This window comes from Falco biarmicus, chromosome 10, assembly GCF_023638135.1.
Source record: "Falco biarmicus isolate bFalBia1 chromosome 10, bFalBia1.pri, whole genome shotgun sequence".
Lineage (NCBI taxonomy): Eukaryota > Metazoa > Chordata > Aves > Falconiformes > Falconidae > Falco > Falco biarmicus.
The window spans coordinates 15,207,524-15,226,688 of NC_079297.1; the positions used below are offsets into that span (position 1 = coordinate 15,207,524).

General features: G+C 46.9%; 1 protein-coding gene across 15 annotated transcripts; it reads right to left on the reverse strand.

Annotated features, from left to right (window-relative positions):
- Positions 1-1,714: 1,714 nt before the first annotated feature.
- Positions 1,715-18,169, reverse strand: TPD52L2 (TPD52 like 2). Of its 15 annotated transcripts, none has more exons than XM_056353661.1 (11): positions 18,034-18,169; positions 17,363-17,481; positions 16,094-16,242; positions 15,171-15,230; positions 13,628-13,687; positions 9,448-9,549; positions 8,450-8,488; positions 5,438-5,464; positions 5,019-5,060; positions 3,781-3,829; positions 1,715-3,575 (listed from the first exon to the last, which is right to left on the reverse strand). In XM_056353661.1, exons 1-11 carry the CDS (start codon positions 18,050-18,052, stop codon positions 3,480-3,482), a joined length of 762 nt encoding a protein of 253 aa, XP_056209636.1. In that variant the 5' UTR covers positions 18,053-18,169; the 3' UTR covers positions 1,715-3,479. The 15 variants fall into 15 exon arrangements, with proteins under 15 accessions (XP_056209636.1, XP_056209635.1, XP_056209639.1 ...); XM_056353660.1 differs by having other exon boundaries at positions 17,363-17,508; positions 18,034-18,135; XM_056353664.1 differs by lacking the exon at positions 15,171-15,230 and having other exon boundaries at positions 17,363-17,508; positions 18,034-18,135.
- Positions 18,170-19,165: the final 996 nt, after the last annotated feature.

The window sequence follows — 19,165 nt, forward strand, 5'->3', positions numbered from 1 at the left end:
CAGAGATGAACAGTGGGAGTGGGAGGTACGGGGGGAGATGAGCATCCTCCTGGGGAGGAGGCAGCATGGGAGGCACCGCCATGGGAAAAGCCCCTTGGCAGCTACCGCATCACCAGTCAGTAACAGCCGCTCAGCACAGACCCCGCAAAACACAGGATCCGTCAGAGAAGGCCCAGTAAGTTCTCAGTGATGAGGAACAAAAAGGAAAATCACGTGGTAAAACCAGAGGAGCAGGAAAGAGGAGACACTGATGGGTCTCATGTGCTGGCCTCATTAGTGTAGATTTAATACCAGGATGTTTCATTGAAGGGCAACAACAGGAAAAAAAGGGAGGAGAGAGAAGTGACTCTGAAAAAGCTCCAGGATAAACCCACTCCAGGCTCCAAGGCAGCTGGAGAGCTGCCCACGGACACCGGGCTGCCCAGAGCCCCTCTGAGCAGCATCAGCCCACCGAGGCTGTTGGCAGGGGATGGACAAGGAGGAATATTGCTGTGAAAGCTGCCTCCCCAGTTACAACAGAGCAGGCGGGTGCTCACAAGGCTGCCAGGGCCTCATAAGCTCCTGGTCCCAGGTTTCTGCAGAGAAGGAAGCCACATCCCCACATCCTTTGGGCAGGACGCCCAGTGGCGAAGGAAACTGGGGCTGGCACCCGTGAAAGCTGCCAGGAGCACACAGAAACTGGGAAGTGACAAAGCCAGGCAAGCCTGTAGCCAAGAAGGGAAGGCTTAATTAACCTTCCTTCAAAACACCCGAGATCGCACGCTGGAAGGGACTGCGGGCGTGGAAAAGCATCCCCTGCCCCTGGGGCTGTCGCAGGGTAGCTCACAGCCCAGCAGCCTGCACCCTCCCTGCAGCATCTTTCCTGCAGGCTCCAGTATCCTTTGCTTCCAGACCCAGCTGCAGAGATGTAGTTTACCTACGGAAGTCAAGTAGCAGAAAACCCCCTGACCTTCAAAACAAACAAACAAAAAACCCCAAACCCCACAAACCCAAAACCAAACCCTCACCACCAAGCAGATGCTTTAGATGTGAGCAGGCATCCTTCCTCTGCAAACACAGCACAACATGCAGGCACAGAGCTCCACTGGCCTCTCTCACAACCTATGTGCCTGCCCTCCGCTGCCCTTTTACTTTTCAGAGGGCAGCTCCCGACTCCAGCCATCCACTCACTGCTGGCCCCACACCGTGCTGTTCAAGTCAGTAGCGACTGCCAGAGCTTCCAAGAAGGCGATTCCCTGCGGTATCCCACCGTCGATCTGAGCCAGCACCACAGCTGCTGCTTTTCCACATTAGAAGCTTCTCCAGCCTCAGCCCCCACCACCAAGGTTACCGCTGCGCCTGCGGTCCCACGCTCTGCGCTCAGAAGCACGAGGCACAGCTGGGTCACTCGGCACCGATGCGATGGCACTCGGAGGTGAGTACGCGCTTGCGGCTCCCCAGCCCTTGGCTGAGCACAGGTGTCTCGGGAACCAGCCAGTGCGTGGCATCTTGAAGAGGAAGCATCAGGCCGTCGGTTAGTGCATCCCTTCATGAGAAAGCACCCGGAGAGCCGGCGGACAAACAAGCCAGAGGGCTGGGACAGAACAACAGAATTATTTCAGCTGCCTCCTGCCTCAGGCTGCTGCAGGCAGTTGGTATTTGCCTGGGAAGTTCATAACACGTACCCAAGAGCAGACTTCAGCACTGTTAGAACAAAACAAGAACATCCACCCCATTCTCTCCCAAAGGAATGCTTTATTGACAAGTTTCCTCAGACTTTATCTGTAAAGAGAAACGGTTCAATACCCAAGCGCCGGCAGTCCCCGTTTCACTGGCTCTGTCCCTCAAGAGAGACCAGCTTCAGTCAAACAAGGAGCGCCACTACGTGACACTCTACACTCCACCTACTGCTAGCACACCTGCCTTCTAGCATTTCATCCTGTGTCCCCAGGTCTGCAGAGGGAGGGGAAGCAAGGGTGGGGGAAACAGAGATTCATTAGCAGGTAAGTGTCAAAACTTGCTTCTCTAAATTGTCAGAGACTGTTCGGTCCCTCCAGGGTGATAAACCACTAAAACTACCCAGATATGTACACAAGCAAGTCTAAAGACCTGAGTCAGTCCCACTTCGCCTCTAAGGCACAGAATTGCTCACTCTAGGTATTTCTATGTGGAGGCACCTTGCCTAGAATAAGATCAGGCCTCTAAAAGAAAACTCAGATTTATTTTTTTTTTCAGCTCCTGAGCAACAAAGCTGGACATCAAAAGAGCAAAACACGCAGCCCCTGGGGGAACTGGTTGAGCTCTGTGACTCTGCCAGTTTTGTAAAACAAGATTAGAGCTGGGGCTTTCAAATGAAAAAAAAAAAAAAAACCAAAAAAAACCCAAAAAACCAAACAAACATCCAGTCAGAGTCAGATGTACTAGATGGAGGAACCTCCAGAGAGCAGAGTCCCTCCAACATAGCATCAGTATTGCTAGAGACAGCTTTGGCCTTTCTCATCTGGCCCTGTTGCTAGCAGCCTTCAGGAATTCCTTCTCCAAGAAAGAAGGCATAAACTGAGAAGGGAGAAGCAAGTTTCATACACTCAGGAAACAGAGTGTACCACTAAATTTAACACAAGAACTGGCTTATAAGCATGCTGCTACTACTGTATGATGCAAAACTCCAGTGCTCAACATCCAGCTTTATAACCCTTATGGTCTTCTCTATAGAAAAAAAAATTATCATAAACAAGTAAAGCATAAGGTGATGTAAGGCTTGCAATTCAGTTTCAGAGTCCAAGGGAACATTTCCCTAATATGATGCCAAAGCTTTTTGTTTTTATGCTTTATTTCTTTAAAGTTCATTGCATTTAAAAATAAAAATTTTTTAGTTTTGTTAAAGCTAGAGCATTAGTGTAACAACGAGGCAGCTGCTAAGTGAAGTTTCCCTTTTGGAAGCCCAGAAAAAAAGCCAACTGTTTACCCCATTTACCAGACGACTCCAATGAGAGCCAGAGAAAACAGTAATAGGAGAAGCCTGGGAGCTCACAGAGTAGCTGCATGGCATGCCCTGAACAGAGAACGGAGCCAGAAGCTGAAGCTAAGATGCCCATGCACTTGGCTTCTCCAGTAACTGCCCTCCTCACACTGCTCAGGGTGATGTATCGATAGTTCCAAGTTATGTCAGACAAGGGAAAACTGTTTTTGTTTTTCTTATCTATACCAGTGGCATTTCTGAGCTACTTTAAGGAAACTCCATCTTACATGCTCTCCCAAGAGGACAGCAGTGATACATTTAATCTACAAACTTTAGTGTAAAATATTATTTGTGTACAAAACTTTGCATTCTCTTTATTTGACTTCAATCCAGCAGCAGTGTCTATGAATGAATGATGGATCTCTCCAGACTGGTGCTCAGCCCCTTGTTGGGTTCACATGTTGTTGCTGTTGTGGAGATTCAGGAGGGAGGGGGCTCACTCTTACAGTCGTGCACAGCCGTGCAAAACCACATTGCAGGTCTAGAAAGGAGCGTTATCTTGTGGAGGCTTGTCTCCAGCTCCCGAGGGGGAGTGGAGGCCATCAGTGCTATTTTCCCTGCTGCCCACCACTCTGGACTGAAAGGAGAGAAGACAGTTAGGATAACAAGCCAGCACTGAGAATACCAACTCAATTCCCCCTTGTCAAGGTCACCTACTGTAGCAAAGACTTCACATATGAGAGGTCATTTGCCCGAATACTAGTCTACAAGAAAAACATTGCAGAAATTAAGTTTTCTGCGTAAGGCTTCACACTCTATGTTCACAGACAAGGCAGACTTACCTTTATGGTCCCAACTCTATCTTCAAATGACTTGAAGGTTGCAGAATTCCTTGAAGAAAAGGGAGGGGAAAAAATAAAGAGCAAATCAAAACAAGTCAGTTAAGTAAATCAAATCACACAGCATGACCAGCCCCTCTGGCCATTCCCATGCAGCGACAACAGCACCCAGAACACTTTCTGGTCCTCACAGCCTTTGACACAATCTCTCAGGCACACCACATTCAAACTTTGAAGGAAAACATTTATACCACATGCAATCCACTCAATTGCTTAAGCTTAAATGTTGAGGGAAACAAGTCCTTGTTCACTAGGGAATCAACACACAGTGAGTAGCGAAGAAACTAGCTCTTAGTTTTACAAGGCTTCCAACTAAAAGCACACCATCTTAAATAATGGAAAGGAAAAACTGAAAAGGGTTTAAAAGCAAATGCTGCAGTTTCCCATGTTACATCCTGTGGGCAAGAAGAGCAAGGGCCACGTGCCTGTACCTATGCACAGGTTTATTACTACAGGAGCGGCCATCTGCATTGGGAAATGCTCACAAAAACCAAGGTGTAATAAATTAGAGGATTTCATATTTCTAGCAAAGGAAACCAGGTCAATTGTTTGACAACCTAACAAGCTTCCTTGCTTACAAATGATTCCCGGGGAGTGCTTTGTACCAGGCATTCAGACCAGGCAGTTACTCATACAGAGCTGCTTTCCCCAGGCTAGGCTGCAGGAGCACTGGGAGATGACTACCCTCATCTCAGTTTTTGTTTCAAAGAATCACTTTCTGTTTGCAGCCATAAAATAACCTCCATCTATCTGGAACGAGGATGAACAGAGAAAGAGAGGGCTTCTGTGGGCCTCGTCCAGCCCTGGCAGTCCTTTCTCCTGCAATGCACCCAACTGTACCCCAACTGCATGCCGGGAAGGGTGCTGAGCTTCCAGGCTGGAGACAGAGGGTTCAGGTCAGGATTCATCCCAGTATTAGCAACGGCGATGCTGTACGTTGCAAGAGGACTGAACTGTCCCAGAACACCACAGGTACCAACAGCCCTAAGAAGAGATTGTGTGAGAAACCCACCCTGACCTACTCAGGCCAGAGACTGTGGTTACCCCATACTCTGGAGTGGGGTCTGCTTAAGAAGGGAACCAGTTGTGCAAACCAGGACGACAAAAAAAACCCACAGCAACAGAGTGAGCTGTACGCTCCCACCATCCCACTCAGGAGACACGGGTACTTGCTACATTACCTCATCGCTGGCATACTTATCGAGTGGCGGATGGAGTAACTGCTACTCGGAAGCATTCAGAATAAGGAGGAAAAGGTTAAATGACAATTTTATACTGACACCACACAAAAGCAGTGTACCTCTGGTTCTTAAGCACTTACTGTCCACACACAGGCTGCTGTGGAAACCAAAGTGGTAAGAGCCAGCCCTCTCTTCCCTTGTTTAACAGCTGCAGCCCAGAACTTAGGACAGTAAGCACAAGCATTTAACTGCAAACTGCAGCGTGATACAAGAGTCAATTGCAAAGCTTTGGTTTGTGGTAGGTTTCTCAATCTGTCAAAAGGGTAGGCAAGGCTTAAATAATCAGCTTCCCCTGTAACATCTGCAAGGGCCTGGCACAGAAACAAGTGCTCTTTTAGCGGCCTTGACCAGTATCTTACCTAAAGGAATGCGAGAAAGGGTGAGCCCTGGGAGAAGCCACCAGCAGCAGAAAGAAAAAGGAAGCAACAGTCAGACACTTGTACAGATCCAAACACTAAATGCAGGGCAACTAAGCAGGGACATTGCTGTCCAATGATTCTGTGACAATGTCAACTACTAAGGAGGAAGCCTCTCAAAATAAATTACAGAAGCAAGCAAAAAAGTAATTGCTTTTTATTAACTCAAGCCAAGCTAAGACATTTTTCAGAGAACAATAACAGCACCTACAGCAACTTAGAGCCAGGGTGCTGGGGAGGGAAAGGAGTGGGTGTGCAACAACAAATCAAAATATTTTACCTACCCCCATCCATTGCTTTCATGTGATTTTTTTTTTAGGAGTATGTTTTCCTAAACTGAGGGTTTTACCAAGCAGTAGCTAATTCAATAAAGATACCTCCTTCCCCCATTCCCCTCCCCATGAGCTCTCACACAAAGACAGCATTGCCAGGACTTCTGGTTGAGAACTTCTGTAACGGGAACCTGCAATAGATACCTGCACATTACCTTGCCCAGCCTCAAAGTTACAGCTCAGAGAACAAACACATCTCAGCATAATAAAGATAAGAGCATCTGGACAAGAGGTATCATGTTTACCCCATAACCTAGCTGCCCATTTTTAGGTTTCAAGGCAAGCCATTCCCCCACCAGGTTACCAGATTTCCATGTGCGATTCTGCAATAATGCAGTAGCACCTCAGTAGTCTGAAATAACAGACCAAGGTTTCTTACTTCTAACAGTAAGATTACCAGGATGCTCCAGAGGAGCTTCTCCTACCAGCAGGAGTGTTTTATTGCACTTAAATATAAGTTTCACTTCTGCAGCAGGAAGCAGTCATGGCAAGTTGGATGTGAAGTACTTGGCAAGGAGCACAAGGGCTTTTCCTTACAGCCAGAGCTAAGACATCAGAGACTGTGGTTTCATTTCCCCATGCATCCAAGTCAGCTCTTTGGCAGGGTAGACTCCTTGAAATGCTGTCTTTGCACGCAAAATAAATTAACTTTCTACTTACTCTTGCTTAAAGGAGAACACCACAGATGACACGTGTCTATGCACCATGCTACTCTGCATGCAACACCACAAGCACTAGGTTGTTTGTTCAGTATCTTGGCCTGGACTTAGCAGTAACCCTTTTCCTCCTTTCATAAGGATTTAAGTTTTATGTAAATTCAGGAATTTGCAGGCACCTTTGGGGCTCAGGCTAACATTTCATAGTAAATGTGCTTGTAGTATTATGTACAGCAGCAAACCTCAGACAACATGAAGTGTATTGCTAGACACAAAAAACCACAAAGCAAACTGATCAACAAAAAGAAAACATTTTCAATTTTGCAGTTTACTGGGATCAGTAAAATGCAGGAACAGAGTATCTAAAAGCCAATTTACTTTTTAACTCTAAGTGGAGATAACAGGAGAAAGATGAATTGGCCAAGATTTGAAAAAATCCCACCCACTAATTAAGCTCCATTTTCTCCCCTCAAGGCAATCTAATAGAGCAACAGCATTAACAGAGTTAGCACATAGTCACCACATTAACTTCACAATGTCTCCTTACAATCCACACCTATAACATTTAATATTTTTTTTGACCAGACTACAGCAACCCGAAGACTTCACCCAGAGACACATTACTTGTCTTTAATAGCATTTTGGTCCAAGCATCTTTGATGGAATTATGACTATGCCCTCTGTGTATAGGAGGCATTTGTCCCATTCATCATGCCTTCCTCACATTTATCAACCGGTGAAGGCTGACCAAACAAGGAAATCCCTTCTGTTATCTCAACACTTCCAGTGATGGAAAATAAGCTTGCTTTACAAGTGAATTTGTGGTGCAAGAAGAAAAAACACCCAGGAGTACAGTAACAGAGGTTGCAGTGTAGGCTACAAGGCCTGTAACAGATTCTCTGGGAACACAGATCATCTCCACTTGTTCAGAGAAGTGATCACAACAATGCAACAGACTTCACTCCTTGTTAGCTCTGATCACATATCAGAACAGCAATACGAGTTTCACCTGGCAAGGGTAAAAGTGGGATAGTTCCTGCAAAAACTCATGCTCCAAGTTAAACCTTATTCAGAATCAGAAATATCAAGACTTGAATGCAGCACAGGAGACAAGTCTGTTTATACACACACTGAAAAACCAAAAGTCTTAAAAAGAAAAAAATAAATCATTACTGTGTTCCCCACAGGGCCACATATATAAAGCAAACCCTGCTGAAATAACTTTGGCAGGGATTCTCAAGTGTAAGACAGAAGCTGCCTCTATTTCATAATAGATCACCCAAGGTATGAGCTATAAAAAGGAATGCAGACATTTAAATTGGTGATTAATGCTGAGCAATACCATTGCTGCAAAGGTCTGACTTGTTTGTAGGCCAGCTGACTACGCAGCTGGTTTTCACTATGACCATGACAGGCCAGCTCTGTCACCAGGAGTGATGGGCACACTCTTCACTCGGCCAGGTATCCCTTCCCTCCATCATCTGCTCCTGGGATGGCACAAACATTTCTGCAGCTGCACGGTGAATTCCCCCAACCAAGAGAAAACAGGCAGGACCAGGTCTGTCAAAACAGCTTCTTCTGGTGGCAGCATGGGTTCGGGAGTTCCCCGTTTGGTCCAAGAAGCACAGTACCCAACCCCTTGCCACAACTGTCTGACCAGATTGCAGAAGTCTGGCACCACATTTGCTTATCAGTTTAGCAAAATGTGTCACCACCACATCTTGTACCAGTATCTGTGATCTACTGTGATTACATGTAATCTCTTCTTCCAGCAGAGTATACAGTTTCCAGGAAAGAAGTTAAAACTTCAATACTGGAAAGGGTAGGAAGCCTTTCCTGGGCCAAATTCAGAGAAGAGAGCTACTGAAAACACCAAAAGTTACCCTCCAGGAACACAGTAAATAACTCACTGAAGACAGAACTGGAATAAATCAGTACTATGTGATCAGAGGCCAACAAGTTCTTACCACTTGGATATTCCCAGCCACAGTGGAATAGGAAATTCCCTACAAAGAATGACAGCTACCCATTCAATCCAAGGTCTGATACATCATGTTGTTAAATACAAGCTCTAAAAATACTTCCTTAGTAACCTAGATAAGTTGTATATTTGGAATTAGCTCTCAATTCCAAGAAAAATGTGGTCAAGTTGTTCTGCATGAAAAACCTGGATGTCACCATTAACAGGGAAGCAATCTTTACCTGACCTTCAGAAATTTAAGCTAAATCACCAATTCTAACCCTGAACTTTGCAGGGCTGAGAAACTCACAGAGCAAGAGCCTCAGCCATCAACCAAGGGAACCAGCCCTCCACTTTCCAATGCAGAGAGGTTTAAATTTGCAATTACTTCAGCAGTCATCTGCTTAAGGAATCTAGATAACCACCAACCACAAGAAAAAAATTTAACATTGCCACAATCTTCTGAATCAATACGTACCTTCTAATCAACATAACTGTGCCTGGAAGGTATGTTGCCCTTCTCTGCAGAAAGTCAACACACAGGGCTCAAAACTGCAGCCATCCAGACTTCACCCCATTTTAAAGCACAACAGAGCACAGGAGTGATGACCCCTTTTAATTCTAAGCAGTAACACTGAGAAAACACACCCATAATCCAGTAATGAATGGAAAAGGCAAACTTTTAAGAAGTTTCTTATGTATGATTTAAAAGCTGCACTTGTAACCATATGACAATAAAAGGGGGAAGGCCGCTAAAAACATTCTGTCAGTTCTCCTAAGCCAAATCAAACTTGAATGCCTTTGAACAGGTTTTATCCCATCAAAAAGTCTTAAGCATTTAATCTGTCCTAAACTATGATGTACAGGGCCACAGAAAAGAAGGTAGTCCAACAGTAACATGCTGCCAGCTAAGCAGAAAAGTGGAAAAAACCTAGTTATTGTCTAAAGTCTCATTATTGTTTGAAACCTAGATCAAAGCACCAGAGCACAAAACAGAAGTCTTACCTCATGTCACCAAGTTTCCTGCTGATAACGGAACCTACATTGGAAAGGGCTGCTGAAGTCTTCTGTCCTGCCTGGGAAAGGGTTTCCTGGGTCTTCTTATAACTGAATAGAAAAAAAAATATATTGCACATTGAACTGGTAAGATCTGAAAGCAAGAAGCATCCCCCTTCGTTTTGCAAAAGGAACCCGTACCAAAGGAAAGAAGCTAGGTTAGTGAGCAGCACTGGCTTCACTGAAAGAGCCCCTTCCAGTCTTGCATATATTCAAAGGTTTGAAATTTTTAAAAAAGGCAGCAAGTGTAGGATTAGCCTTTCCATACACTCACTTTACTGTTTTGACCATATGTTCTTCAATCTGACAAACATTTGGAAAAAAATTCCAGCCAAAACAAAACCCAATTTCCATGTGGAACCTCTAATACCATAGTACAGTATCCTCTTTGCTCTACAACTATCTGTTGGTCTCTTTGAGAGGAAAATAAGACCAGGAACCTATTCCATAATATCCTTGCAGCCTTGAAGAAGCTATAGCATTTGTTGTAGTATTAGGTTATGGAGGAAAAAGGCAAGACTAACATCACTGTGTAGAAAAAAATATGCAGGAATTGGCACTATCTCTAAAACCACAGTTTAGAAATAAATTGGTAGAGAAGTTTCCTATCAGTTACCATTAACCACAATACTTCAGAAATGTCTGACAGCCTGTATTTGTCAGTTGCTTACATCAGAGCTTATACCAGAGCTGGAGAAGACAGACACCTGAGAACCTTTGTTTTCTCCAGATGAGACTAATCACAGGAACAGATTCTTTGAGCCACTTTCATTCACTCATCCTCTCTAAGCTATTCCACAGTTGGCAATTAACATCTAGATCTATGGCATTCTTCAAGTTATAAAATAAGACAGACTCAGGCTGGAAAACTAGTTCAATAATTTAAGGCAAGTTTTCTTACTCAAGTATTTCAGCTTGAGGGTTTTTTTTGCCTGACTAGGGTATTCCAGAGCAGGGCATTATAAACAGCCTAACACTCACTCACACCTGACCTCCCAAGGCTAAAAGCACCATCATGGCAGCTGACTTACTGACATCTCATTCAGCACTACAGCACCTGAACTGGGTTCAAGCAAAACCAATTACAACATCCTGGTTTCTTGTTGTTTTTTTTTTTTTGTTTGAACTTTTTTTAAGACCAAAATCAAGTACTTCTGAATGAAGAATGCACACAAGATTTAGGCAGAACAGGGCAAAGCCACACCAGCTTTACCTTCCCTCTTCCTGCTCCTGAAAGATAATTCCCATAACCTACACATTTTTCAGACCAATTCCTCTTGAATTCAGCACCCCCAGAAGAATCTGCGTGCCCCAACAGCAATGCCTCAATACTGTTCTCCCCACAGCACAATCTTTTGCAAGCAGTAATCATCCTGGAACAATTTAGGAGTGAACTGGTCAGCATCAACACTGCTTGCTCCTACACATGCCTGCCTACTGCAACAATGATGTTTGAACCCTAAAGCCAAAGCTGCTTTGGAAGAGGAGGATCTCAATCCTGCCTTCAGCCGCCAGGCTACTACCTGGCCAAGTCTTGGCACGGGATTTGATTTACAGCTGCCTAACAGAAACATCCAAGCCCTCGTGCTCACCAAAGTACATTGTGCCGACTCTACGTCTGCTTGGCACTCAATTTGAACCAGCACTGAGCACCAGAGCAGCACTGAGAGAAATGGTTTACAGACTCAAAAGACACCAGCATGCCATGCACACACTGCAGACTTCCAGGTATCATGTCTAGCTTCAGCAAAGGCCGATTTTCCAATTGTGTTTTCCACACTTGACAGCAGTCTTCTTAAGGTAAGTGAAGATCCAGCTACTCGAGTGCTGCTCCTTCCGCCTCAGTGTGCTCCTTCACGATGCCAGCACAACTGCTCGTGCTGACACAGTAATCCAGATCAAGGAAACAATCCAGCTGAAATATAAACTTGGAAGAACAAAAAACCAGACAGCAGCAGCCAGATCAGATCACCACTCTAGCCCTGCATCCACAGCTCACACACCCACACCCCTCCACTGCTGCAATGCGGGAGGCAGAGCCAGGGAAGTGCAGGGAAGTGAGATGAGAAGCTCTTTAGCCCAGAACTGCCATCAGACACACATGTGGAACTGCATCTGTGACAACCAGGGATCAAGTTATACAAGACTTTAATGCAACTTAACCATGCCCAGCCCTGACCTAGAAGTTGCAACTACTCTCCTGCAAGTGACACTGCCAGGTTTACCATGGCTTTAAATTCACACTCGCTCACTTTCCTCCCTTAGCACCAGTACAAAGTACACCAGAATAATCCAAACCTGAGTGTAACAAATACAAGCTCTGATTAATACCTTGCTTTACTAACAGGCAACTGGCTGCAGCAGAGGCTGCAGAAATTCTCTGCCCTGTGATGTTCATCTTGTGATAATCAGGTATTTTTTTGCACCCCTCTCCTACAAACCCTGGGAGGGAGGAGCCAGACCTGCACCCTCAAATCCTCCTTTATCCATTAACATCAGGTTCCTCTCACTTGCTTTCACCCAGCCATCACTTGTGCTGCCTGGCTAAGTATACAGACCAGCTAAGTCACTCGCATGCCGGTTACAGTAAAACAGGAGCTGGGGATGGATTGTGCCGATTGCTCTGGGGCTAGGAACAGGAACTACCAGGAAATTCAGCAGCGCTTAAAAGCCCATAAGGTCATGAGTTAGGCCCATTCCCAGTTCAGTCAGGATACTTGTTAGTTATAATGCAGAGCAGCTCTGAAACAGGAATGAGGACACATTTGCATAAAAATCCCAAACCACATGAATAAAACCTCATCCTTGGATTTCTTGAACTTGACTCTGCATTTACTGAGCTTCAGACAGAGGAAGTAGAAATTCTGATAGTTTTCTGAACCATTGCTGGAATTTTACCTTTCAATCCCCCTCGTCTCTCCATTTTTATCAGCATCTACCTCGTTAGCATGAATTGTCATTCTGTCTAGTGCCAAAGCAAGCAGGAAAACTAGCATGCCACAGCTATTCAGGCCTTAAGTGCTCCACAAAAACACGCTTCCGCCACATTTCTGGTGCTTATAAAGTACAAGGAAACAGATCTGAGGAGAAGTTTTCTATTCCAGCAGGCACACCCAGGGAGGAACTCTGATTAAACACTGCTGGAATCCATCACACTGTCAGCAAGTGTAAAAACCAAGGTCATTCTATTTAGCAAGTGTAAATAGTGACAATTTACATCATCTTAATCTAGAAAACATACATGGAACATTGAAAGTAGACCTGCATACTTTGAAGTTTTTTCTGTTACTCCTACTTTTTATCTCTGCTCATCTTTCACCCATCCTATGAAGAAAACCTATTCACACACACTGACAAATAACAAGCCAGCTCAAAGGATTGGATTTCATACCCACTCCAGAGAACAGGAAGAGCTGGCTTACCCAAGACCTACCTTACCATGGTTTAAATCAGCTCAGAAGACAATGATACTACCTGCCTGCTCCCACTGCACTGTGAAAGACTGCCCTACATACCGTGGGAAAGATGCAGACAGAAGGACAAAGGCCAACTTCCATAATTTAGTCCAGATGAGAATCTAATTTCAGGCATTTAATGAAAACACAGCTAAGAGACCTTTGCAGCCAACAACTGGAGTTTAACAGCTGTGAGGTTTAAACTGTTAGAGTCCATTTGGGGCTCCCAACATGACAGAACAGCTGCCTTGGACACTACAGCTTTATTTTTCTCATCAGGTACTGCAGCAAAAGGAAAAGCTCCTGCCCCCCACAGAGCTTGTTGAGGGTAACAAGTAAAGGTCAGCCTGGCTTTCGCACAGCTTGCCAGCTGAAGACAGAACATGTGGCACACAGGTCTCAGCTACCCAGTGGTTTCAGCCAGCTCTCCTCTGACAGCAGGTAGGCATCTGAAGAGCATCACTTGGACCGCAATGAAATCATTCAAATAGCGACCTGAGAGAAAGCTTCCTCTCCCAGAAGAGGCCCTTACTGAGTTAAAAAAAGTGAAAGCTAGAAGAGAGAAATGTTTAAATAGATCTAGTCAAAGCAGAGGACTGAACAGGGGCACAGAACATTAGTGGCAGCAGACTGTCACGAAAGCATTTGTTAATGCTGAAGGTTAAGACACTCACGCTTCTGATTGAGTTAATTTTTCATTCCAGTCCTCCAGTGTGCTGCTGGCTGAAAGATATCTACAAACACAATGGAGGTTAGATACAGTGCCAGGATTCACTACAGGTGCTTCTTTTGACACTTTCCACATTATTTATGTCTCTTTACACTTACAGTATGATAGGCTTTACTTCTCTGACAATAGCTTCCCCCCTTCTCTGTTACAACCAGAAGGAAAAGAGTGGTTGTTTGAGAGGTGGGGAAACACCCAAGCCCCAGTTTCTTTCTTACTTAAGCACGTTCAAACACAGAGCATCAAGAAACAGAGCAGTTTAGAAGGTGTCAGGAATTGAAAGACTTGGCATCTTCTGCTCCCTTCCTACATGACGTGTGGTGGCTATGTATTAAAAGCACAGAGCAGTGAACTGAGCTCAAGGCCAAAAAACAAAAGTGACTACCACACCCAGAGCTGTATTTTACCAATATAGCATGACCTGGACAAACTTAAACTTAATTTCATTTTCTAATCTTCACAAATCATGTTTCTCTACACACAAAACAGTACCTTAGGCATTGTGAGAATTAACACTGGAGGTACAAAACAAATACAAGTACTACAGAAATTGTCTGCTACCACCTCGGACAACACGCAGAAGTGCTCAGCAGGTGACAGAGGCAATTCACGTCACCCAGGAATTAATTCTCCCCAATTAGGCCAGTGCCATCTTGCCTAATGCTGGGATGCTCCTAATCCACATTTTCCTCTTCGCTAAATAATGATTTCCTTCAACAAGACATAGAAGGGGGAGAATGTTCAGTGCAGAAAACATTCAAGGGCTCCCTCACGTTCAGCTATGCACCAGGAATTGAAATGATTCACAACTAATATAATTAAAGAATATATTTTAGAGACAAAATTGCCAGATGTTCTTTGTCCACGTTTGTTACCTGCTTGTATATACAGCAAAGACTAGAACTCATGGCTTTCTCATGTTGAGATCAGCACAAAGGTTCACACACACTGTGCAGGAGAGCCACTGCGTGGTGGCTTTCAAAAGCCAATATGTTTATTTGCATTTGTACTGCCCCTATTTCCAGCTACAAGTAAATGCCTTCAGGCACCTTCTCTCCTGGGTGGCCATAGAGAACCAAACCAACTCCTATCACATCCAATGGTAAGAGAAATAATTTCACAGTAAAGATAGAGGTTGACTAATAAGGCATTTGGTAACAACAGGCTAACCTACCAATGACCGGCTAAAGGGAAACTGTGGTTGATTTTTTGCCCCTTTTTTTGATAAAGTGTGGTCTGGTAACTGATTGGAATTTTTCTTCTGCAATAGCAAGACTATGAAAGAGACAATAGCAGTAACATTTACTCATCTCCTCTGCAACTGAGGGATACTTATAGCTGGAAGCCAAGCATGCTGCTAATGACAGTCCTGCTTCACCACGCCTCCAGCTCCCAATCAACCCCTGATGCCTGTGAGAACAAGCAGCAGCACAGATCAGGGAACGCAGCAAGGAGCAAGGAGGTGTTGCTGAGGAGCCCGAGGCACTCACAAGTCAGACTGTGTCACTTTGTCATTCCACTCTCCAAGTTTCTCAGATGTTTTCACATAACTATAGAAACAGAAAGTGTTAATGAATATAACTTTAATATTCATTTTTTAGAAGACAATGACACAGATTTCAGTTACAAAGGAATAACAGAAGTTGGGCAGGGATATGGGAGGGAAGATGAGGAAAAGGAAAGAATAAACAGCGAGATGAACAGCTCAACAATCTGCTCTGCAGTAGCACTGTCAGTAACTCCAAATTCCAGTTAAGTTACACAAGACTTTTTAAACTGAATGGCATCTCTATGGGCCTCAAAAGTCCCTTACACCCCGGCACAACTGCAGGGTCAAACTTACCTCTTCGGCTCTCCTTTTGGCACTGTCAAGCATTGCAGGGAACACACCCTTAACACAGGAACAGTCAGGCTAATTTCATGTCTTCCTCAGGCATAGATGACTACGCATAGTGCACACTAATATTAGGTTTTTTCCTAGGAAGTGCAGGGTTTTTAGTTCAAGCTGTAAGACTCAGGAAACAGCTTCTGAACTAGCACCATGCAGCAGAGCTTTGAAACTTCTTGCTCCTCTTGTTGAGCCTGAGCTCAGAACAAGGCAGCAGCTGCCTATGTCTCAAAGAATGAGCAGAAATGGGAAAATTGAACTGTTAAGTGACAGTCTAAATCTCTAACATCATGGGAAAGAGCATCCAGCAATAATTTATCAACATAATAGATATGAAAGTTCTGTTTATGCCAACATAAAGACACTGACATACAAGAGAAACAATATTTTTTAAGCGCCTTCTACTCTATATACCCATCAAGCAAAAAGCCTCCAGCCACTTGGAAGAGCCCTGGAACATGCTTCTGGGAAACAATTACTACAGGGTCCTATTTTAAATAAACATGCATCCCAAGCAACACTTACGCATTGGAGACTTGAACATCATGCCAGCTTTTTGACAGGTTTTGCTTTAACCCATCCAAAGGAGTCAAACCTAGCTTCCTCTTCAGCTCTCCACAGTGCCTCTCTTTAGCAGCCAGAACTTGCCTGAGAGTACCAATTTCTTCTTCAACCTGAGAGAGAGGTAGTTTTGTCTGAAATCATAGTTTAGCAAGATTCTGAAAATTAAGATGATTTTCCATCTCCCTCAAAACTAGCAAGATTTTGTTAGCACTAATTTAAAGAATTGGTGGGAATGTCAGGTACACGCAGACCACAAACTGTGCTGGAACAGGAGGTCTACAGATGAGACTGCAATTGGGAAAACAGCCACACTGTACTGGCGACTTAATGGCACAAAGATTAACAGAACTCATTCCTAGCATTGTAATTTCAACAGCAGACAAAGATCTGTTGCAAGTTTCATTAAACTAAGGCTTCCATTTTACAATTCTTTTCCTCTGATGTCATTAAAGCAAGGAGTTTCTCCTCAGGGATCTTTTGTACAACATTTACAAAGTACTCTGGTGTTCCTTCCAAGCAGAGAGAGTTCATTTCTACTTTAACTGCAGCTCACCCAGATCTGTGTGACCACCCAGAGCAGCAAAGTCCTCCCTCACTAAAACTTGCAAGTCAGAGAACCACCACAAGATTCTCTAATGAAAGAAAGGACAACAGAACAGCTGTGATTATCTTCAGCTACATTTCAGACAGAAATCACAAACTCACCTTTAGACCCCAAAAGGTGCCCAAAGTGTAGGCTATCACACTACAAACGCTCAGGTCTTCAAAAGCATATAGGCACCAAAAAAAGTTGCTTATAAAGCATAATAGATATTTAAGAGAAAGAGGTAGAAAAACAAAGCCCATTAAGGCTCCATTGTTTCAGCTTCCTAAGGAAAAATGAGTTTCTTTTACATATCGCTTGTCTAAAGTGTTTTCTCCCTTCAAATGGAGCTAAAAGCCTAGATAAAGCTCAAGGCATCAAAAGCCACTTACTTCCTTAGAGCTCTTAAGTAAGTTGTTCTGGGAAAGAGCACACAACATACCGCAGTGTTTGAAGTATCTGCCAGCTTTGTGCATTTTAACAATTAGCTGAGAGATCCAAAGGTAACACCACTGCAAAATTTAAAAAAACAAAACAAACAAAAGCCAGCAAAAAAACCCTCAAGTCCTGCTCCTGTGACTCCTGTTTGCTCCTTCCCAAAAGGACACAAATGCGGTCGCCCACAGCAAACACGGGCTCCCCATTACCTTGGCAAGCTCAGATCTCAACTCCTCCTCTTCAGCCAGAGTCAGCCCCTCGGGCACGGAGGTCCTGCCCGAAGCCACGCTATCCACCGGAACATCTGTCATGGCATCCGACAGCAGACCTTTGTTGGGAGAGTTAAGGTTGATATCTGTCACAGACAAGGAGCAGAGGGCAGAGAGGATAAGCAGCCAGCAAGCGAAGCACGTTATGCAAACCCGGGCAGTCTGACAGGAAAGGTGAAGGAAGGGGGCTCTGCAGAAAGAGGAAGAGAAACCCCCAGCGGAGTTTCCTCCATGCGCATCGATCAGGAGCGACAGAAGCACCGACCCCAGCGCGCCCAGAACGGCTGCTCCGCCCAGCGCCAGGCAGCGGGTGCTCAGCTCCCCGGGGCCCGCGACAGCCCGGGGGGGCGAGGGGGGCGGGCCTAGCTACCTGGGGGGCTCACCCGCACGGCAGCCCCCAGCCCCCCGGGCCCACCCCCGCCTCACGACGGCGGCGGCCCCCCCACCCCGGGCCGCCTACGACCCCCTCGCAGGCCAGGCCAGGCCAGGCCAAGGCCAACCCAGGCCAACCCACCCCCCTCAGAGCCGCGCTGCCCCGGGACCCCCCGCCACACAGACGGCGGGAGGCGAAGGCCCGTCCCCGGGGAGCGGAGCGCAGCCGCCGGCCCTACCCTGGCTCGCACTCTCCATCACGGTGCCCCAGGCCCCTCCGGCCGCCGCTGAAGAAGCCGCCGCCGCCGCCGCCCCCCCGTGACGCAATCAGCGCCGCGCCGCCCGCCCGCTTCCGGGGAGGGTCGCGGGCAGAGCACGTCACACGCCGCGTTGCCACGGCGACGGCGCCACGTTCCCGCCCCGCCACCGGAAACGGCGGCCGGGCGGGGGTGACGTCATGGGGGCGGTGCTCCGTGCCCCCGGGGGTCAGCGGGCCGGGCGGTGCCGGCGGTGCCGTGCGCCGGGCCGGAGGGAAGGGGGCAGCACCGGCACGGGGCTCCCGGCCCCTAGCAGGCCCCGCCGCTCCCGTGCGAGCCCGACCCCGGGCCCTGCCCCCCGCCCCCTGCCGGTGCCGGCCGCCACCTCCCACCGGTCCCGCCCGTTCTCCCGGGGGGTTCGCCGCGATACGGGCCGCGCCCCCGCCTCTCGGCCTCTGCGGGCTCGGCCTGCCCGGGGGCCCGAGGGCGGTGGCGGTGCCCGGGGCCTCCCCCAGCGCCCCGGGCTGCCCCCGCGCCTCCCGATGCGTCTCAGAAACCGGATTTTTCCCCGGGGTGCGCGGCTGCGGCGGGCGGCGGCGGCGGGGGGACCCCCACGCCCCCCGGCAGCGGCGGGGACCCAGAGCTGGGCCCCGGCGAGAAACCGGCCGGCCGTGGCGGGGGTTGGCGGCCGAGCGGGAGTCGAAACCCGCCGGCAGCGCCGCCCCGGCCTCTGCCTGGGCTGTGGGGAGCGGGCCCGGGCTCTGGGGGGCGGCTCCGGGTGCGGGGATGCCCCGGCGGCGCCGCACCGAGACCCCCGCTGGGCTGGGCCTGGAGGCTCCTTCCCCGCTCCTGTCGCTTTCAGAGCCTTTCCCACCGGCCTCCTCGCGTTGGCCGGGATGAGGCGTGAAAAGGGAAGCAAATGCAGATGGAGAAACGGGTATGAATTTTTCAAAGGACAGGGAGCATTTAGCAGCTCGGCTCTTTGTTCTAGGATTTTTTGCGGGGTTGTTGTGGAGTTCGGAGCCCCGGCGCAGGTCTCATTTCAAAGCTGAGCTCAGTGGAAACCCAGGGAGTGGCCGAATGCTGAGTCCATGTGAAAAATCTGGATTTTTCT